The sequence below is a fragment of the Otolemur garnettii genome, unplaced genomic scaffold, assembly GCF_000181295.1.
Source record: "Otolemur garnettii isolate 467f Iridium unplaced genomic scaffold, OtoGar3 scaffold00286, whole genome shotgun sequence".
NCBI classification, from domain to species: domain Eukaryota; kingdom Metazoa; phylum Chordata; class Mammalia; order Primates; family Galagidae; genus Otolemur; species Otolemur garnettii.
In genome coordinates, this window is record NW_003852681.1 from 215,009 (window position 1) to 237,760 (window position 22,752).

General features: G+C 41.3%; 1 protein-coding gene across 13 annotated transcripts in view; it reads left to right on the top strand.

Annotated features, from left to right (window-relative positions):
* HUWE1 (HECT, UBA and WWE domain containing 1, E3 ubiquitin protein ligase) overlaps window positions 1-22,752 on the top strand; it is a 163,653-nt gene that overhangs the window by 118,049 nt on the left and 22,852 nt on the right. For 12 of the 13 annotated variants that reach the window (XR_002771347.1, XM_023508890.1, XM_023508889.1 and 9 more), the window contains 17 exons: window positions 1,664-1,859; window positions 3,455-3,622; window positions 4,678-4,823; window positions 5,241-5,307; window positions 6,289-6,506; window positions 11,141-11,352; window positions 11,770-11,952; window positions 15,749-15,921; window positions 16,275-16,423; window positions 17,167-17,242; window positions 18,050-18,148; window positions 18,703-18,836; window positions 19,023-19,191; window positions 20,486-20,714; window positions 21,821-21,999; window positions 22,253-22,342; window positions 22,449-22,603. Coding sequence is in view for 12 of the 13 variants with exons in the window: in XM_023508890.1 (XP_023364658.1) it covers window positions 1,664-1,859; window positions 3,455-3,622; window positions 4,678-4,823; window positions 5,241-5,307; window positions 6,289-6,506; window positions 11,141-11,352; window positions 11,770-11,952; window positions 15,749-15,921; window positions 16,275-16,423; window positions 17,167-17,242; window positions 18,050-18,148; window positions 18,703-18,836; window positions 19,023-19,191; window positions 20,486-20,714; window positions 21,821-21,999; window positions 22,253-22,342; window positions 22,449-22,603 (2,643 nt within the window). In the remaining variant the exon portion in view is untranslated. The remainder of the gene's footprint in view (window positions 1-1,663; window positions 1,860-3,454; window positions 3,623-4,677; window positions 4,824-5,240; window positions 5,308-6,288; window positions 6,507-11,140; window positions 11,353-11,769; window positions 11,953-15,748; window positions 15,922-16,274; window positions 16,424-17,166; window positions 17,243-18,049; window positions 18,149-18,702; window positions 18,837-19,022; window positions 19,192-20,485; window positions 20,715-21,820; window positions 22,000-22,252; window positions 22,343-22,448; window positions 22,604-22,752) is intronic. The other variant, XM_023508892.1, reaches the window with a different exon arrangement.

Genomic DNA, 22,752 nt, shown 5'->3' on the forward strand with positions numbered 1-22,752 from the left:
AAAAAAAAAAAAAAAAGAATTTTATTTGATGACTAATACGAAGTATGCCAAGATATATATACAAGAATGTTCACTGTGAAATTGCTTATAATATCAAGAGACTGGCAGTAGGGGACTACATAAATTATGATATGGCCTATTTTTTTTTTTTTAAATAGAGATCGAGTCTCACTATTGCCCAGGCAGGTCTCAGTCTGCTAACCTTGATCAGTCTTCCTGCCTCCACCTCCTATAGTGTTGGGATTATAGGCATGAGCCACGGTGCTCCGCTGATACATTCTTTATAGTGAAATTAAAATTTCTTAATTTTTATTTCTTTTCTTTTTAGTGTAATACATACTGACGTTCAATTTTCTGGATTTTCAAGATTAAAGTTATGTTAGAATTATAACCAGAGAGGCCAGATATAGGGGTTAAAATATGCGAGACTAAAGAGTTTAACAGCATAGCTTTACTTAGTAAGAAAAGCATTAAAATACCAAAAGGTGTTTATTAATGTGAGCATATCTTGTACAGAGGAATAGATAATGGAAAATACAATTGAGTTGTCTTCTATATTCTATGTACTTTCATGTATTTTCCATGATTGCCAGGTAATTTTATGAGAAGAGCAATAGCATAGCTTTGTCTGATTCCCCCCCCCAATGTTATCAAAACAAACAATTTGTAAATAGTTTATCTCCTGTGCCTATCATCTCAGTCTGATCATTGACTTTGAGTTATAAATAAAATGTTTAATTTTGGCATTATTCATTTATTTTTATTTTTTTGAGGCAGAGTCTCACTGTGTTGCCCTTGGTAGAGTGCCATGCCGTCAAAGCTAACAGCAACTTGCAACTCCTGCGCTTAGGCAATTCTCTTGCCTCAGCCTTCCAAGTACCTGGGACTACAGGCGCCCACTATAACGCCTGGCTGTTTTTTTGTTGTTGTTGAAGTTTGACCAGGGCCAGGTTCAAACCCACCACCCTCAGTATATGGGGCCGGTGCCCTACCCACTGAGCCACAGGCACCATCCTTAATTTTGGCATTATACACTAATTGGATATCAGTGGTTTAAGATTGGGACAGCATCTGGGGTGGCTAAGAGGTGGCACTCAGTCATGTAAGCTGTATGGGATCTGTAGTCTTCAGCATATATTCCCATTTCTATAAAGATCGTGTGCATTCTGGTCTAGTTGATAATTTTTTGCAATATGCTGTAACTTTTTTATAAGCCATGTTTTCTATATTGAGAAGGGATGGGAACTTTTTTTTGTAGAGACAGTCTCACTTTATTGCCCTCGGTAGAGTTCCATGGCGTAACACAGCTCACAGCAACCTCCAACTCCTGGGCTTAGGTGATTCTCTTGCCTCAGCCTCCTGAGTAGCTGGGACTACAGGCACCGGCCAGAATGCCCGGACATTTTTTTATTGCAGTTTGTCTGGGGCTGGGTTTGAACCTGCCACCCTCCGTATATGGGACCGACACCCTACCCACTGAGCCACAGACACCACCCGGGATGGGAACTTTTAAGACCAATATATCTTTATTCCAAAAGTCTAAGGCTGTCATCCTCCACTATTTTGAGGTGGAGGTTGGTTAGTATTTTAATCCTTGGTAGCATCCTTATTATAGTTACATTCTTAGAAGTTTTAATCAATAGTGTTTCTCCATCTTTACTAGGTTGTTCGTTCAGCAGCTACCAGTGGAGCTGGTAGCACTACCTCTGGAGTTGTATCCGGCAGCCTTGGCTCTCGAGAAATCAACTACATCCTTCGTGTCCTTGGACCAGCCGCATGCCGCAATCCAGATATATTCACAGAAGTGGCCAACTGCTGCATCCGCATTGCCCTACCAGCCCCTCGAGGCTCAGGAACTGGTGAGTTTCACTTACTTCTAGTCTTTCAGATATTGAATTCTGTATAACTGCAGAGATTTTTTTCTATGAGGAGATCTGTAACATGGACCCAGGCTGGTTAATCATTTCGGTCAATTTTATTGGTACTTCAGTACCTCTCTGGGCCTTGCCCTGTTGTAAGCCCTACCAGAAATACCAAAGACTCAAAAAAATAAATGAATAAAATTTAAAAAAGAAATACTAAAGACTCATTCTTTCTAATCCTTGGCCTTCAAAGAGCTTGTTTGGTGGGGTAGTAGGGCTTATACACAGTTAATGGTTTACAAATATAGTGATAATTGATGGACAAGTGGATATGTGATGTAATATACAACATCATTTATGAAGATATGTGATGAAGCATACATCATCTATGTATTCTTGCCAAAAATATTTAGGTATATATTGGATAAATACAAATTGTGGAATATTCTACAAGGCAACTAGCCTAGACTCTTTAAAAATACTAAACGGAAAAAATAGAGAAGTCTCTTCTAGATAAAAGGCAATGAGAAATAATCATCACCACCAATCTTAATTGGGTTCTGGATCCAGGGAAAGGAGATCTGGGTACATTTGAATACTACAAATTAGATGGCACAATTGTATCCATGTTAAATTTTGAGGCGTGGGGATTAACAGTATTGCAGTCATGTTGAAAAATAGCTTTGATCTTAGGAGGTACATGTTGGTGGATTTAGGGATAGTCAGATGTTAATTTTAGATGAAAAATATATGGATGTTTATTGTACTATTCCTTCAACTAGGTTTATGTGGTTTTGTTTTTTAATAAAATGCTGAGCAGGAGACTAATTATTTTGGGAGCCCCAACTAAGTACCTGGTCTTTAGCTGGGCATTTTTCATGTATCGTCTCATTGAATCCCCAAAATAACCAAATTTCAAGAGGGAAAAATAGAAATTTGTTGAAGTAACAAAACTGGATTTCTTTCTTTTTTTTTTTCTCTCTTTTTTTTTGAGACAGAGTCTCACTTTGTCACCCTTGGTAGAGTGCTATGGCCTCACAGCTCACAGCAACCTCCAGCTCTTGGTCTTAGGTGATTCTCTTTCCTCAGCCTTCTGAGTAGCTGGGACTACAGGCACCTGCAATATCACCCGGCTATTTTTTGTTGCAGTGTGGCTGGAGTGGTGTTTGAACCTACCACCCTTGGTATATGGGGCTGGCGCCCTACACATTGAGCCACAGGTACCACCCAGAACTATTTTTAGAGGCAGGGTCTCTCTCTGGCTCAGGCTGGTCTCAAACATGTGAGCTCAGGCAGTCCACCCACCTTGGCCTCCCAAGTGCTGAGATTACAGGCGTGAGCTACCACACCTAGCAAAACTGGATTTCAAAACCAAAATTCTCTAACTCCACAGCCTATTTTTATCACTATTTGGTACTACTGTATTAAATCCTATAGAATTTAGAGAAAGTAAAACCAGGTTTTCTAGTAGACTACTTTGGTTTAAAATTTCCTCTTTTCTTGTGTTCATGTGTTATGCAAGCCCCCTTCTGAGTCTTTATCAGTAGCCAAATTTAGGGACTAATTTTTCTCTCTCTCCCATTTTGGCTTAGCTTCTGATGATGAATTTGAGAATCTTAGAATCAAAGGACCTAATGCTGTACAACTGGTGAAGACAACCCCTTTGAAACCTTCACCTCTGCCTGTCATTCCTGATACTATCAAGGAAGTGATCTATGATATGCTGAATGCTCTGGCTGCTTACCATGCTCCAGAGGAAGGTATGTGGCTAGCCTACCTCAGGAGGCTGGGCACTAGAGGATATGTTAATTTGCCTGGGTTATTTTAACAAACTCATAGCTCAGTGATCACTCACTATGTACCCACACTCTGGGGATCAAGATGAATAAGATGCACAGTGCATGTCTCTGAAAAAGCTAGTAGTCATGCAGTATGACAGGTGCCAGGGTAGTAGTTAATCCTAGAGTGAGGCACCTGATCTAGTGATGGTGGGTGAGTGGGTAGGAAAGTTTCTTAGAATAAGTGACTTTTGAAATGAGTCTGGAATGATAAGGATGAGGGTGTTGCCCAAGTTCTGTTTACTACATATACAGAGGGAAGAATGAGCAAAGATTTAAAGTAAGATAACGGCATTATGTGAGCCGATTAAAAATAAACTACATGAAGTCTTCAGTGTTTTCATACTCAGAAGCAAAATACCTCTATTGTTTAATGAGCTGGGGATAGCAGAAGGTGTGTCTGGGCTTACTGACCTGAGCCCACCATTCTAATCTACCTTTTATTTCTAGTTAAGGTGCTGCTTGTAAGCACTAGGAAAGTCATGACTGAATTGCTTGGAATGAAACAGGGTTCCATTCCATTCAGGTCCTTTTGGATTTTATTGAGGACATATTTATTTCATAGATCTAAGAAATTGCCAAAAATTAATGAATACTGCTTTTAATAAGTAACGAAAATCTGAATTTTTACCTTAGTACTTTTCATTCATATAGAGTTTGAATCTCTATAAAGCTTCTTGGTTCTTCTACCATCATGGAATCTTTACCCTATCTCCTCCACAGAACAGTTTTGCTCTATAGCTGCAGCTGTGGACCTCCCACTGTGTAAGCCCTAGTACCCGATGTGTTCACTTAAACTTAGTTGACAGCTAGGCAAATGAGGATACTAACTTCCTTGTAGTCATAAGTTAGTATTAGTAATGTCACTTTTTAAATAGTCATAGCCTCTTCATATGAAATTGACAAAGCCTACTAGATAAGCATTAACATCGCATAGTTGTAGAAGAGTTTTATTTTTCTTGTTTCTGTATTATTAGCAGACAAATGTGATCCTAAACCTGGGGGTATGACCCAAGAAGTTGGTCAGCTGCTACAAGACATGGGCGATGATGTATACCAGCAGTACCGGTCACTTACTCGTCAGAGCAGTGATTTTGATACACAGTCAGGTTTTTCCATTAATGTAAGTTAATTTCAACAGCCTTCTATCTTTCTTCTCCCTTTTTAATGCATGTGTGGTCTTACTATTTAGAGAGTTACATGGGAGGGGAATTTCAAGGGTGTTAGTTTTGATATATTTGTAAATTGCATGTTGCCTAAATATGAAGACAAAATTAGGATATCCCTGGGGATTTTTTTTCCCTTGGGTTAGAAGTATTTCCTTAGTTCCCCTATCCTTTCCGTGCACTCTCCCAGTCACTATGATTACAGTAATAGCTTCCTACAGATTATAGTAATAAAGGAATAAGATGGTTTAAAGATTAGCCAAAATGAATCTATAGCCTTCCCAACCAGTACCCTGGAAAGGAGTCCTGTCCTGCCTTTTGGAGACATTTGTCTCTGAAATTCATAATAGCTCAGGAATTTTCTTCTTCTACAGAGTCAAGTCTTTGCTGCAGATGGGGCCTCTACTGAGACTTCTACATCTGGGACCTCCCAAGGAGAGGGTAATGATGTGCTTTTCTTCCTTTTGTGTTCTTATTCCTTGGGAAGATAGCTTGAAGAAACTGCAGGTATCCTGAACAGGGGGTAGGAGAATAAAGGTATAATTGTTATTTTCACTTCTCTAATTAAAGTTTCTCAGGGGTGACTCCAGTCTTCTATATATCAAGGGTCTCTATACGCTAAAGTTAACGAAACTAACTTAACTAACCTAGTAATGGTTGGTATGGTAACATCCTTTAGTTGTCATTTCATGTTTTCTTTTGGAGCCTTCTATAAACTGACTTAGAAATAAGCTTTGGTGTCAGTGATGCTATTCTGGCTATTTGCTTTGTGTGGTAGAATCTTGCCTTCTAGCAGGAGTGCATTAGCCATTCACCATGAATTAGAGAAATGTCAGATAGAAGCTGGTCCAGTGAGACCTTTCAAGAGCTGCTTTTGTTTAGCAAGAAAAGGTTTTGCATTCTAATTTAGGAGGCATTTTGCTTAATACCATACTCACTCCTGGACATAAATCAGAAAGGGTAATAATTAGCAAAATATCATTTAACTCCTTTTAGTGTACTTACTGCCCAAGTGTAGTTTATAGTATGAGAGATGGCAGTATTAATCTGAGTGAGACACAAAAACATTTCAGCTGAACTAGATAAAAGTGTGCTAGGCAGATACAAGAGAAGGAAGAAATAGGAGAGTCAGACATGTTTGGAAACCTTCAATAGCGTATTTCTGGAGTTTATAGAAGGACAAAAATGGTGGTGGTGGGTAATGGATGAACAGTTAGGCAGAGACTCCTGGTATATTACATCCACATACCACATCTGAGACCTGGGCCCTCCTGGTTCTCTGTCTTTCCGGTGTGATGTGACTAGAGCATTGGGTTTGTACAAGTAGCCTAAAGTGGAGGAAAAGTAGTATTCTTTCCACCTATGACTTGAGCTTACCAATATTCTAATGTGGAATTGAACCAGTGTTTGGCTCTTTTTTAGCAGCTTCAACTCCGGAGGAGTCTCGAGATGGGAAGAAAGATAAAGAAGGGGACCGGGCCTCTGAGGAAGGCAAGCAGAAAGGCAAGGGTAGCAAACCTTTAATGCCTACCTCCACTATCCTTCGTCTTCTGGCAGAGTTGGTGAGGTCTTATGTTGGTATTGCTACCCTGATTGCCAACTACAGCTACACTGTGGGCCAGTCTGAGCTAATCAAAGAGGTAATATTTCCAACTTATACTTAAGATTTTATACTGTGCTTCCTTCCATCATTTGAGTGCCTAGTATGTGACAGACACTTTGCTGGAAAGCCATGCATGCTAAGTGCTAACGTAATCTGAGAGAGGCAGGAGCTTCTTAAGAAAAGCTGAGCCTTTTTTCCATGATGTAGAGCCATTAGGCTAACTGTAAGGAGTGAGTTGGTGAGATTTGTTCTGTTGAAAATCCTTGATCTGCATTGTAGAGATTGCAAAAGGCAAGGCTGGAGTCAAGAGACACTGGTTAGGAATCTGATGTGATAATACAGGTTAACACATGTTTGTATTGAAGTTGGGGGCAAGTGGGTGAGCTGAAGATGTTTTAAAGGTAGAAATAAATAGTAATTGAATTTGGAAGGTGAAGGACTAAAGGGTGTTTCTTGGTTTGTGGGTTTTTTTAAATTTCTTTTATGGGGCATTTAACAAGAACAAACATAGAAAGGGGGTAAGCTTTAAGGAGAAAATGGGGAATTTTGAGAGGTATCTGCAGGTCACCTAAATAAATATGTCTACAAGGCAGTTAAATAAATCAAATAAATAAGAATAAGGGGTTTTATGTTTATACATTTTTCCAGTTGTACTTACACATATGCAAATATCAAATGTAGTAGCAGTATTATAAGGAAAAAAAACCCCAGTAAAACCTAAGTGTACATCAAGAGAGCTATGGAAAAGAATGAAGTCATATCATATCCTAATAGGGACTGAAGTTAGACTTTCTTTCAGTGAGTGGGCACTTTGAGAAATTATATCATGTTCCCATACATGTAAAATGGGTATCCAGAGAGGTTTTTTCCCCCTGTGAAGAAGGCATTGTTTTAGGGGTCATATTGTAATTTTATGATCAGTATACGGCAGAGCAGGGGTACTAGTGTTGCAAAAAGTGTACTTTTCTGCATGTCTTCTTTTGCTTAAAATATCCATGCAGAATTCTTTTTTTTTTTTATGCAGGTATAGTTTATTTTCATTGCTGTATAGAATTCCATTGTATGGATAGACCATATACTAAAAAGATGACAAATTTATTCAGTCTGTTAACAATTGAGTAACTTTTGTTTGGTGGTATCACAAATAATACTGCTATGTTGAACATACATAAACACTTGTCTTAGGCAGCACATGCCTAAGAGTAGAATTGCTGAACTCTAGACTATGCTTTAGCATAAAGCTTTCCAGAATAGTTGTGTCATTTTATTGACACAGGAGTTCTAATTGTTTTACCTTCTTGCCAACGCTTGGTATTTTTCTTGTTTGTTTTCTGAGAGTCTAACTGTTAACCTTAGGTAGAGTGCCATGACATACCTCATAGTAACTTCAAACTCTTAGACTCAAGAGATCCTCTTGCCTTGCCTCAGCCTTCCAAGTAGCTTAGGACTGTAGATGCCCACCTCAACACCCAGCTAGTTTTTCTATTTTTGATAGAGATGGCATGTCAGATTCCTGAGCTCAAGCAATCCACCCACCTCAGCCTCCCAAAGTACTAGGATTACAGGCTTGAGCCACCACACCCGGCTAGTATTTTTTATCTTTTCATTTCACCTATTCTAGTGGGTTTGTAGTGGTATTGCATTATGGTTAAATTTCATTTCCTGGGCTATAGTTGTGTTTTATCTTTTGTATGAAAGGGTGGGTGATTATGTATTGGTTTCATAATAGTACTGAATAGTACTGAGTACATTGGATACTTTTTCTTCCATTCTTGAGATACTTTACTAAGAAGAATATGTTCCAGCTCCATCCATGTAAACATAAAAGAGGTAAAGTCTCCATCTTTTTTTAAGGTTGAATAATATTCCATGGTATACATATACACAACTATAGCCCAGAATGAAGGAGGGGAGGGAAGGGTGAGGCTGGGTGGAGGAAGGGTAATCTGTGGGACCTCACCTATGGTGCATATTGCAAGGGTACATATAAAATCTATTAAGAGTAGAGTGTAAATGTCTTTTTTTATTTTTTATTTTTTGAGACAGAGTCTCAAGCTGTCACCCTGGGTAGAGTGCCCTGGTAAGATAGCTCACAGCAACCTCAAACTCTTGGGCTTAAGCGATTCTCTTGCCTCTGCCTTCCCAGTAGCTGGGACTATAGGCGCCTGTCACAACCCCGGCTATTTTTTGGTTTTAGTTGTCATTGTTGTTTTGGCAGGCCTGGGATGGATTTGAACCCGCCAGCTCTGGTGTATATGGCTGGGACCCTAGCCATTGAGCTACAGGCACCCAGCCAGGAGTATAAATGTCTTAACACAATAATTAAGTAAGTCAGGTGAAGGCTATGTTAACCAGTTTAATGTAAGCACTCCAAATTATATACAAAATCAGCACATTGTATCCCATAAATGCATTAATGTACATAGTTGTGATTTAATAAAAAAATTGTTAAGAGGAAAAAAAAGTTTCATTTCCCTGTTGATCACTTTTTCATGTCATAATTAGCCATTTGGATATTCTCTTTTGGAAAGTGTCTGTCCAAGGCTTTATTCTAGTTTCTTGTTGAGTTCTTTATGTATTTTGGGTATATGTCATTCAAAGCTGTTACTCACTTATACCAATTGTGTCCATAATTTATAATAGCATTACTTGTGGGATGAGACTTTTTTTTAAGAGACAGTATTTAGCTCTGTTACTCAGGCTGGAGTGCAGTAGCATAGTCATAGCTCAATGCAGCCTTGAGCTCCTGTGTACAAGCAGTCTTCCTGCCTTGGCCTCCCAAGTAGCTGGACTATAAGCACCTGCCATGACACGACACCAGGTTAATTTTTTTATTATTTTTTGTAGAGATGAGGTCTTACTATGTTGCTTAGGCTGGTCTGAAACTCTTGACCTGAAGTGGTCCTCTAACCCCTGCCTTCCAAATTTGTGGGAATTACAGGCATGAGCCACTGTGCCTGGCTGAATAAAACATTTAATTATAAATTTATTACCTACCTTCTTAAAAAATGTGCCCAGTATCCTAATGGTACTGGGTATAGAAAGGTACTTTATAAATACTGTTGATAATCTTCACCTGTGCACTGCAAATTGCTTACTAGGGGAGAAAACTCTTGCTTGGAGCCACACTGCAGATTAAGTAGCACAGTTAAAACTGGAACCCAGAGCTCTGATTACAAAGCTCAGTCCTTTCTACTCAGTAGCAGTGTTTTCCTGTGTTGCAAGGCATTTTTCCAGTTTTTACTACTGTTGTCAATGGTCTTATTTACAGTTCTTTCAGAAAACAGCTTTAACTTTTCATTTTATTCACTACTGGGAAATTTTTATTTCTAATTGCTTTATCTTAACAAGGCCACTTTTATCCAATTATCTCAGACTCTAGAATTATTAAGTGCATTTTCTTTATTGGGATAAAATTCAAATATAATTAACTTAAGTGTATTATTGAGTGACATTTAGTACATGCTCTGTGTTAATGCAACTGTCTTCTCTATCTAGTTCCAAAATGTTGGTTTGGGTCCATAATCTACTTAAATGACAGTAGAACATAAGCTTCCTTCTAAGATAAGGAATTATCAGAACAGAAATCACAGATAAATGAACAGTCTCACTTAATTTTCTTCCACTGTTGGGCCTTTGTTTTTGGGGGGGTTTTTTTGTTTTTTTTTTTTTTTGAGGCAGAGTCTTATTTTGTCACCCTCGGTAGAGTGCTATGGCATCACAGCTCACAGCAACCTCCAACTCTTGGGCTTAGGTGATCCTCTTGCCTCATCCTCCCAAGTAGCTGGGACTACAGGTGCCCACCACAATGCCCGGCTGTTTTTTGTTGCGGTTTGGCCAGGGCTGGGTTTGAACCTGCCACCCTCTGTATATGGGGCTGGCACCCTGCCCACTGAGCCACAGGTGCAGCCCAGGCCTTTGTTAGTTTAAGTAACCCTGCATTAAATAGTTTTTACATATCTGCATCTGTGACTGTGTTGCCTCTCATTCACCTATCACTTTCTCTAGCACAGTGTCTTAGGTACATTGTACAAGTCAGTAAATATTACAATTTAATCAACTACTGAAGGGTTTATGGACCTTAAGAACCAAGATTTGACTCTTTAGCCCTTGACTAAATTGTATAAGCCTCTTTTCCTTGGGCTTCAGCTTACCCATCTATCAGATGGTGAAAGTACTTGTTCTGTCTGTTTTATAGGTTTGATGTGAACAGTGCAACTAAACATCACAAATAAAAATGTTTTAAGACAGGTGCAGTGACATACACCTATGTCCTAGCTACTTGAAAGGCTGAGGCAGGAGGATCACTTGAGGCCAGGAATTCAAGGTTGCAGTATACTATGGTCATGCCTGTGAGTAGCCATGGCCCTCCCAGCCTAGGCAACATAGCAAGACTTCATCTCTTCAAAACAGTTTTTTTAAATATCAAGTAACAACTACATGACAATGTATAAGTTGTATAGTGGGCATTGGATGGGATCTGAAAGTTTCATAAAATCTAGGCTCACCACTTTATTATACTTTTGAGCCTTGATTTCCTCATCTATAAAGTTTACCTGATAATTATTCACTGGCTGATTTTAAAGAAAAACTGTGTTTGCACCTTGGTGCTGTCAAATGATATGGCATAATTGTGCTTTCGAGTAAATGTCATTATTGATGACTTTTCAGGACTGCAGTGTGCTAGCTTTTGTTCTGGACCACCTCCTTCCACATACTCAGAATGCAGAAGACAAGGACACACCTGCCCTGGCCCGCCTTTTCCTTGCAAGCCTGGCTGCTGCAGGAAGTGGCACAGATGCCCAGGTGGCCCTAGTGAATGAAGTAAAAGCAGCCCTGGGGCGGGCACTGGCTATGACTGAGAGTACAGAGAAACATGCCAGGTAAAACTCATGCCTGACCATACCTTATAGCTAAGAGCATCCCCTTACTTCTTGATCCATGAGAGTCCTTGAATTTGAACACGAGTCCTGGTCTTATTGACATGTGCTCTGGTGCTTGAAAATGCCAGCATACTGATTACGTTTGGAGGAAGTGGGTGGGTAAGCACCTTAAAATGAAGGGTTGTTTTCCTTGTATTTCTATAGTTTGCAGTCATGAAAATTGATCAGATTATTCAGTCTTATTTTTTAAGTTATGTTTATAGAAAACGAATGCTATCACCTAGGGAATGAGTTCTCATTTGTTCAGATGTTACTTCCAGAAGGAAACTAGCAGCACAGGAAAGTTATCTGAGGAAAGTTAGTGAAGATGCTGCCTAAGAATGGGTGGATGATGGAGTTGTCAAATTTCTCTCCCAGGCTTCAGGCAGTGATGTGTATCATCAGTACTATTATGGAGTCCTGCCCCTCCACCTCCAGCTTTTACAGCAGTGCCACGGCCAAGACCCAGCACAATGGCATGAACAACATCATTCGACTCTTCCTGAAGAAGGGGCTAGTTAATGACCTGGCCAGAGTACCTCATAGCCTAGATCTGTCCAGGTAAAATCATGCCCAAGCCTGGGCTTTTTCCCCACTCTTCCTTCTCCATTTGCCTAGTGTGTTGTGTTGCTTCACCAGGTATATGCTATGGAGGCAGCTGATGTGGTTGGAAAATGTTGAGTATAGATAAGAGACCTGAGTTCTTTGTGGTGTGCTTTTTAGCAAGACACTTGGCTTTCTTTAGGCCTGAGGTGACATGCCATGTGCTGATTTTGTGGGGATTTTTTTTTTTTTTTGCTTATCTGTGTCAGCATAAAAAGTATGCAGGGCCCTTTTTAAAATGTCAACTTCCATTAGTGTTTGTGTATTTAATGTGTAGCCCAAAACAACTCCTCTTCTTCCAATGTGTGGCAGAGTGTAGACACTCCTGCTTTAATTAAAAATAACCCTTTGGGAGGAGGAGGGGCCAAAAACCTACCTAACTGGTACAGTGAACACTATTTGGGTGATGGGCACACACACTAATGACCCCAACTCAAGCATTACAAAAATTATCCATATATCAAAAACATTTGTTACCTCCTTAATTTGAAATAAAATGAACAGTAGAATACTTGAGATTTTAAATTAACCTTTTATTATAAGATTATATGTATTATAAGAAATAAAGATGAGCAAAAATAAGAAAGTAGACACCATATTCACTACCTGGGTACCGCTCGTAACTTATCAGATATCTTTGAATGTTTTTCTGTGCATGACATTTTTTACTAAAGTCGTATTACACTATATGTGCTATCTGTCGTGTAACATGGGGAAAAGGTGTTTTGTTTTTTTTTAAGTTACTGATCTCTACTCTTCCAAGTAAATAAATTTTCATTCTGTCTGATGCCCAAATCCATAATCAAAGATGTTTGTCCAAACAAGAATCCAGTTAAGGGACTTAATTACATCCAGCTGTGTCCTCTGAGACTCTTCTTAAACCAGACCTGCTGTCCTATAGAAAGTTTGTTCTGCCTTCCAAATTTGGTCCTTTTGCTTCCTTGAAGTGTAGTTTAACTTTATTTTTAGAGACAGAGTCTCACTCTGCCCTGAGTAGAGTGCTTTGGTGGTTCAGCTAATCTTTCTATTTTTAATGTTCACAGGGTCTCAGCTCTGACTCAGGTGGTCTGGAACTCCTGATCCCAGGTTATCTGCCTACGTCAGCCTCCCAGAGCCTCCCAGAGTTTTAGAAGTACAGGCGTGAGCCACCATACCTGGCAGTGTAGTTTAACTTACTCTAGCAACCTCAAACTCTTGGGTTCAAGCAGTTCTCCTGCCTCAGCCTCCCAAATAGCTGGGAGTACAGGCACCCGCCATAATACTCAGCTGTTTTTTAGAGAAAGGGTCTCACTCTTGCTCATGTTTGTCTCGAACTCGTGAGCTCAAGCTATTTGCCTATCTCTGTCTCCCAGAGTGCTGGGATTATAGGCATGAGCCACCACACCTGGCCCAGACCCATCAATTTTTTAAGAAATACTTCTAACAAATTCTGAGTAGTGTAATGAACACCCTGTGTCTTATCTAGAATAACTAGTGTTGAACATTTTGTTCCATTTGCTTTATTTCTTCCTTTCCTCTTTTTCTGGGAGCTGAATCATTTGAAATCAGTTGCAAACAACATGATATTCAACTTCTAAATACTTAAACACATATCTCATAAGAAAAAAATGTTGCCTTATATGGCTAGAATTCAGTTATCGTATCTAAGAAATTTACCATTAATATAATATTACTCAATATATACGTGTATTTCATATTCACGTATCCTCAGTTATTCCAATTATGTCTTTATAGCCTGAAGGAGAGTATTTGGATTCCAGGTTTAGTGAGCATCATGCATTACATTTGGTTGTCTCTTGTTTTTTATGACATTTGACTATTTTGAAAAATCCAAGCTAGATATCTCAACAGTTTACCTTTGTGTAATTGCTCCCTTACAGTTCAAGTTAGGTTAAACATTTTTGACAAAAACATCACATAGGTGTAATTTGCCTTCTCATATCATATCAGGAGACACACAACATTTTGTCCCATTTTTACTAATGCTAAATTTGATGACTGTAGTTAGTTTGGGGGATGGCTGTTAGATTTCCACTTTGCAATTAGTAAGTTATCTATGAAGTGATACCCTGAGACTGCATGGAGATCATGTGAATATTCTGTGCCCTAAAGATTTTTAACTCAGTAGTTTTTTTGTCTTGATTTGCGATCCTACCTACATCGCTTACATTGTTGGTTGTAAAGTAATTTTTTTCTGATTCTCCTATTCTTGTTTATTATCTAGCATCCTTTAGTAATGAAGAACTCCCGTCTCCCTGTTGATGCAGATTCTTTTTATGTTCAATATGTTACAATTCATGTAGTAATGATATTTAGTCCCTCCCCCTAATTTTTGGTACAATAAGGTATCTCTCCAGCAGTGCCTGTGGCTCAGTGAGTAGGGCGCCAGCCCTGTACACCAAGGGTGGCGGGTTCAAACCCCGCCCCGGCCAAACTACAACTGGAAAATAGCTGGGCTTCATGGCAGACGCCTGTAGTCCCACCTACTCGGGAGCCTGAGGCAAGAGAATCACCTAAGCCCAAGAGCTGGAGGTTGCTGTGAGCTGTTGCACTACAGCACTCTACCAAGGGTGACAAAGTGAGACTGTGTCTCTTAAAAAAAAAAAATAGAAGATATCCCAGGCTCACCTTGTACTTTTTTTGACCTATTCCTGGGTTCGGAGTTGTTCTGATGAACCTTGGTTCCTTTTAGGTGCAGGATAGTATCAGAGATCACTGGGTGCTGATGTGTGTGGTTAAAGTGTAAAAGCAGAGCCACTCAGGTTTTAATTGGAACCTATTTGGCCTTACACGTTGGAAGTCATACCATACCTCTAACTACAGCCCCTGTACCACTTGTAGTCAACCCTAGGAAGCCCTAAAGAGTAGAGTTTGAAATTCACAGGAGTTGAATTGTTTATCATGTTCCTTTAAGTCAGGGGTCCTCAAACTTTTTAAATAGGGGACCAGTTTACTGTCCCTCAGACCATCGGAGGGCCAGACTGCGGGCCCCGGGACTAGTTGGCTGCTAAGCAGGACAGGCAACAGCGGCAAAAACACCCGGTGGGCTGAATAAATGTCCTTGGTGGGCTGCAGTTTGAGGACACCTTAAGTTTTTAAGACTTGGAGACTAAGTGCTGATATTTGTTGTTTTGGTTTTGTTTCGTTTTCACACAGCCTGAATATGTTTGAGGAGTAGCTTCTTTAACTTACACATGATCATCTAGGTCATTTTGACTTCCCATTAAGAATTGTTTCTTTAGCTCAGCACCTGTAGCTCAGCGTCTAGGGTGCCAGCCACATACACCAGAGTTGGCAGGTTTGAATACGGCCCAGGGCCTGCCAAACAACAATGACAACTACATTAGCTGTAGTCTCAGCTATTTGGGAGGCTGACACAAAAGAATCACTTAAACCCAAGAGTTAGAGGTTGCTGTGAGCTGTGACACCATGGCACTATACTCAGGGCAACATAGTAAGACTCTATCTCAAAAAAAAAAAAAAAAAAAAGAAAGAAAGAAAGAAAAGAATGTGTTACTTACATGCTTTCCACAGTCCCATCAAATAAGACATTGATTTAATCCCTTGCTTTTAGGGTGGGTTCCTTGAAGACTTTTAAACTGAATATTTTTTTCTTCTAAATAATAAGTAGAATGCCCTGTGATTTTGTGCCCTTTTCTCTCTTAGTAGCTTCTGTTGTAGGAACTTCAGTGGCACTTAGAAGACACCTGGTATTTCTGTGCACAGTTCATGTCTTTATCTTCCTTTATCTCAGTCCCAACATGGCCAATACAGTCAATGCTGCTCTAAAGCCTTTGGAAACACTTTCCCGGATTGTGAACCAGCCCAGTAGCCTTTTTGGCAGCAAGAGTGCTTCCAATAAGAACAAGTCTGAGCAAGATGCCCAAGGAGCCTCTCAGGACTCCAGTAGCAACCAGCAAGACCAAGGTAGGGAATCAGAGCCAGTGGACTGGAGAGTTGGAGGTATGGGAGTAGTTGCTTTACGGGCCTGAGATCATAGCTATTGTGGCTGGGTATTGTTTCTCTGGGAACTTGCTGGCCTTCCTGAGATCTGTCGTAGTGGTGTGGGAATCTGCCCCACAAAGAATTCCTTCAAATTGTAGCCTTGTTTGGCTCTCCTCACACGTAGCCTTGTCTTTTCCTTTGTCACCCATTCATTTATTCTCTGAGAACTTGTAAACTTGCCCAAGGAAGGGACCTTTATTGTCTTCGTGTTTGCCTCATGGTGCCCAGCACATAGGCACCCTTTGATTATTTTGCTGGTTGGTTGATTGTTTCAGGCGAGCCTGGGGAAGCAGAAGTGCAGGAGGAGGATCATGATGTCACTCAGACAGAGGTGGCAGATGGGGATATCATGGATGGGGAGGCTGAAACCGACTCAGTGGTGATTGCTGGGCAGCCTGAGGTGCTCAGTTCACAAGAGATGCAGGTAGGGAGGCAGATCACCCAGCATTTCCCTGTTGCGGCGCTGAACCAAATCCCGAGGTGGTGTGGGTGGGTGAGTACTTAGATCCTTGCCTCAATGCTGTCTGCTTTGCAGAGGAATGTGGATTATATGCTTAGTAGATGCTCAGTAAATGTGTTTGAATTGTATTAAAGGAGGGGTGGGGGCAGAGCCAGGATGCCATGTACTATGAAATGGTATGGATTCCAACTAGGCACAGGTGAAATACTGATGTTGAATGCTGGCCTGAGGCCTTTGGGCCCAGGGTCTTTGATTTACTTGGCTCTGGTCATTAATAGAAGCTCCTTAATACCACCTTATGCTTGTAGCACCAGCTTTTGCTGGTTCATTAAAATGGCAGTCTTCTATAAAGACCCTAAAGACAGGATTGTAACTTCCGGAGCTGGTAGCATTCGGTAAGAAATTGAGCCTACAGTCCTAAGCTGCTGGCTGTAAGGAGATCTACATATATATATCCTAGACAGTATAAAGACTAACCTGGTATCAGATAACTGGGATTGACCTATTTGAAGGACAGTCTGAGTGTGGATTGGCAGCACTTGGTAGTTTCTGTGCTATGAGCACCAAGTATGTGGTTTTTATGTAATATCCTCTGTCACATATTATCCTAGAAATGTATGCTCCCTTGCTGGCTTTTTTTTAGGGTTTCAGTGCTAGCACAATGATAGACTTGTGTGCATCCATATGTATGTTCTGTTTCTCTCCAGGTTGAGAATGAGCTGGAGGACCTGATAGATGAGTTGCTTGAGAGGGATGGCGGATCTGGGAACAGTACAATTATAGGTGAGAGCCCCAGAACTGAGTATAGCCTCATCCTTTGCCTCAGTCTCTCTTGGGAGGACCCTTTTTCTCATCATCTGCTTGCTCAGCTCTGCCTAAGGGCTCATAGCCAGCCTAGATTGCTACTTGTTTTGATGTTGACAGTCTTAACGGATAAGAAATTAAAAAGACATCTAAAGGCCTGTGGCAGGTCTTAAGTGTAGTGGGGAGGAGTTGGGGGGTTATGGGAGTGACCATCAGCATAGATGATACATCAGGCACATTAATAGTATTTATTCATGGAGACCTAGAAGAGTCTGTAGGGTAAGGAAGTGTTTTCCTTTTAGTTCTTCAATGAAGTCCAGGGGCTTTCGGCCTCTGAGTCTCAGTAGTATAAAGATAGTGATCATTCCCTAGGGTAGCCCTTTTTAAATCTCAGAAAGAAAACTAAGGTACCCTACCATCACCTGGCTCCAAGGGTATTTATGTGTTACTTTATTGATCAAGGAATCAAAGGATAACTGGAAGTAGATGTGTATTCTTAAGTTTTACAAAGCTTTTTCACACCTAGCATCCTCTGTGGTTGGGCAATTAGTGGGATTGGCATGGCAGATGTGATAATTCCACTTTACAGATGAGGAAACTGAGACTCAGACAGGTAAACTGACTGGCCAAGCTCACCTAGTGAGTTGAAAACAGAGAATCCAGGTCTTCTCCCTTATCCACAAAAAGTGGATATCTGCTAGGTATACCTAGGCTACTTTAGGCGCACCCAGTCTGGAAAGGGAAGTCCTCTGTTGTTCAGTGAAGGCTCTGCTCTATAACCTTCAGTGAGCAGAAGTGGAGAGGATGAATCACAAGAGGACGTGCTGATGGATGAAGCTCCTTCCAACCTCAGCCAAGCTTCCACCTTACAGGCCAACCGAGAAGGTGAGAGTGCCGAGGCCAGAAAGGCCTCCCTTCTTGCCCTGCACGTCTGACAGACACTACACTAGGGTTTTCCTGGAGGCAGCTGCCCACGTGCAGAATAAGGAAGCATCTGTCTGCATGCGCTGATATATACCATCCACTTTATCCTCAGCCAGTTTTTCAAATAACATTTTACTACTGCTTGCCCAAAGTTTGTCACTTCTTACTTGGTTCGCTTTCTTCTCACCCACCTGCTATCATCGCTCCAGATTCCCTCTTACCAACAAGATGTAGTCAATTACAAATTAAAGCTGGAAAAGCAAGGTGGCGCCAGCAAACTTGGCCAAGTCTTAGACCATGGCTCCTCAAGCACCACCCTATAGCAGCTCCGTGCTCAGTGTGTTGGTGCATTAAGTGACACTTTCAGGAAATTGGGGCTGGCTTACACCTTAGACCTCGTCTTCCTCTCCTAGAGTCAGACACCCCTTTGCCTTCCCATTCAATCTGCCGGCCTGCACAGTAGCCTGTTTTCTAGCTACTCAGTATAGTCCTCCAATGTGCTCCCTTTGTTTTAGATTCCATGAATATCCTGGACCCTGAGGATGAGGAGGAGCACACTCAGGAAGAGGACAGCAGTGGCAGTAACGAGGATGAGGATGATAGTCAGGATGAAGAGGAGGAGGAGGAGGAAGATGAGGAAGATGATCAGGTGAGGGGGGACTGTGTTTGGGTTGGTTCAGATGACTTCTTCCATGGGAACACAGAACTACAGAAAACCAACAGTCTGGGTTGCTAGACTCAGCGCCTCCCTCTCTCATGTGCACATGTGGCCATGACACCAGGCTTCAGAAAACCCTTATCTCCAGCAATTCTCCATCTCCTGTTTTCCCTTAAGGAGGATGATGAAGGTGAAGAGGGAGATGAAGATGATGACGACGATGGCTCTGAGATGGAATTGGATGAGGATTACCCTGATATGAACGCTTCTCCCTTGGTCCGATTTGAACGCTTTGACCGGGAGGATGATCTCATCATTGAGTTTGACAACATGTTCTCCAGTGCTAGTAAGATACAGGGGCTCAGCTGGGTTTTATCTCTTGATTCTTATACCCTTCTCTAGGGTAAGCCAAGCAGTGAACCAGATCAATCTGATAAAAAGACAGAACTTCTATTCCTGTGCTGACTTCCTGGGTCAAGGGATATCTGAATTCATCTCTTTAAATAGCCTATACCCAAAAGAAGGAATAGTGAAAGGCTGCTTTTCTTCCTTCACCTCAGTAGATAGGAACTATTTTAGAGCCTGGACAACTTGATGATTTGCTTGATTAAACAAAAGATGTGAGACCAAGGCTGACTGCATCGGGCACCTCTGTGCACACTATAGTGACAGGGCAATCAATAATCCTTATGTCTATAACACTGGATCTTGAGGGTTTTGATGGACACTTGTGAGCCTGGCATTGGGGAGTGCATTTGAACATTTTCAGTCTGTTCATCAAGGTTGCATCTTGACAGGGGAAAGCGTGAATCTCTTCCCTCCTCCTACATCAACATCAAAGTTCCCTTTTAGCGTCAAGTTCTTAGAATCAAGCTGTCTTGATAGGACAGGTCTTGACCTCAAATCACAAGGATGGTATAGCAGAAAACATTGTTCTGGTCTGTCGTCTTGGCCAAGTAATCTCTTACCTCTTTGAGCCTCAGTTTGTCACCTGTAAACGAAAAGTTTGAAAAGAAAAAAATGGGTTGGGATATCTTATGTGATTTGCTTTACAGTTTTGTGGTTTTTATCAGTCTTCTTATAGTTGAACTTCTGTCCCTTCAGCAAATTGAATAATATTTGAAGAGTGTCCACTGTTTCCTAGGTACTAGGGATACCACAGTAAAGAAGACAGCAGTCTTTGGCCCTCATAGGAGTCTATTAGAAGTAAGCATGCATTACATTGCAGGCTGGTAAAAAAGCACAGAGTAAAGGGGTATCTTGCCCAATTCGTAGAAGTCAGGCTTCACAGAGGAAGTGACATCTTAGGGCCAAAAACAAAAAATCAGGTTAAGAAGAAGAGGAGTCATCGAGGTGGAGGGAGTAGCATGTGTCTGAGGAGTATGAAGTATCACTGTGGCTGTAGTGTGGAGAATGGATTGGGAGAAGGTATTTAGAAACTTGTTGCAGTATCTAGGTGAGAGATGATGGCGTAAGCTATGGTAGTGTCAGTGATGTAGATTAGGTGTGGGAATGAGGGAGAAAGGACAAAGCTCAGGTTTCCGTGTGAGGAAGTAAGGCCCAGGAGACGTGGTTCTGCTTGAATAACCATGGAAGAAATTTCTTTTTGGCACTGACCCCTTTGCATATTGTCCTTGCAGCAGACATCCCCCCATCCCCAGGAAATATCCCTACCACCCACCCACTGATGGTACGCCATGCAGACCACAGTTCTCTGACGCTGGGCAGTGGCTCCTCTACCACTCGTCTCACCCAAGGCATTGGACGTAGTCAGAGGACCCTAAGGCAGCTGACGGCCAATACTGGCCACACCATTCATGTTCACTACCCTGGAAATCGCCAGCCCAACCCTCCTCTTATACTCCAGAGGTGAGTCACAAAGGTCTGTTGGGTTCACCAGAGAGCACTTGTAAGAATTTTCATTGTGCTTCAGCCTTGTCTCAACCTGAGAAGAAACAGTCCAATATTTAATGCTCTTGTCAGACCACAAATAAGGTATCTATCCAATTTCTTTGTGAGTTATATATGCAGTCTTTGGGGGGAATACCAAATTATATAACATGTTCTTTTGCTTGAAAGTCCTATGCATACATTCAGGAATTAAGTATCGCATACGCCAACCACTGAACACTTTACTGTGTTTCCCCCAAAATAAGACCTACCCAAAAAATAAGCCCTAGCAGGATTTCTATGCATTTGTTAAATATAAGCCCTACCCTGATAATAAGACCTAGTGATGGGCGTGGCTAAGCAGATACACTGTATAGCCACACCATGCATTTCGGCATGGAGTAGTAAGGAAGACTGGAATACCTTTTATCTGCCGCAGCTCCTTTCTGTGGTGTGGTAACCATGGTCTCATGCATCACTAGTGCTAGCCCCACCGACAAGGTCGGCTCCCCCTGTCAGGTTTCAGAAGAAGATGACTTAACTGTATTTGAATAAGTAGATTGTTGTATTATACTTCATAAAAATAAGACATCCCCTGAAAATAAGCCCTAGTGTGTCTTCTTGAGAAAAAATAAATATTAGACAGTGTCTTATTTTGGGGGAAACACTGTAGATATACACAGGATAAGAGCTCTGCTTTTCAGCTTAGAGTAGTGGGGAGAAACAATTTTAAATGGTGAAAGAGAGGAACATAAGTGTTACAATGGCTGGTGCACAGACCAGAGGTGGTACGAGGGAGGCAATATAATTTAACACAATACTTGGCACATGAAAGTTTGCCAGTGACACTCACTTTGTGCCAGGAGCTATGGAATAATATGTAACCTCAGTCCAAATAAAGTTCTCACACTAGTGTGATATTCAGTGATACTCAGAAAAGTGACTATGACTTGTATGCAGCATGATAAGGTCCATAATTGTATTACAGATTAAATAGAGGATAGTGGAAAAGGATATCACCATACCAGATTGCAGGACGCCTATGTACTTACAATGATCATGGTACCCACAATATCACCCTACAGGTTGCTTGGTCCCTCAGCTGCTGCTGACATCCTTCAGCTGAGCAGCAGCCTTCCCCTACAAAGCCGGGGCCGGGCCCGCCTCCTAGTGGGCAATGATGATGTCCACATCATTGCCAGGTCTGATGATGAACTGCTGGATGACTTTTTCCATGACCAAAGCACAGCTACCAGCCAAGCAGGCAAGTTTGTTTGGTAAAACGGAGGGTATAGTTTATCAGATTCTGGTTTCCTCCTGCTGAGGAAAAGCAGAACAGTGTCTGCCCTGGAGAAAAAAACATTTTATAGGATCCAGAACCAATCAATGACTTAGCCATGGGCCACAAAACTATTACTTTCGTAGAGCCTATTAGGGAAATGTTGCAATTTTTGCAAATCATTTGACACTTGACAAAGCCAAAAAAGAAATCTCACTCCTCATTGTTCCCTCTGTAGGAACCCTGTCTAGCATCCCCACAGCCCTGACCCGCTGGACAGAGGAATGCAAAGTTCTTGATGCTGAGAGCATGCATGACTGCGTTTCAGGTATGTGACAACTTGGTTATCAGGGTAGTAGTGAGCCTTCCCCGTCTAGGACACAAGTATGACCCCCCTACCAAAGCAGCTGCTGATCTTTACTTCTTTGATACAGTGGTTAAAGTCCCTATTGTCAATCACCTGGAATTCCTGAGGGATGAGGAGCTGGAAGAAAGGCGTGAGAAACGGAGGAAACAACTGGCTGAGGAAGAAGCAAAGATAACTGAGAAAGGCAAAGACGATAAGGAGAATAGGGATCAGAGTGCGCAGGTGATTCACAAGGGCTGGGAGGGTTCTTCTTTGGCTTTGTCTGTCCTAATACAATTTTTGCATGCACATGGCAAACCAGAGTCCTAGGACTTTCACATAGAACCTGGGAAATTTTTCATTCCAAACTCACCATATTTGTAGGGGGAAAA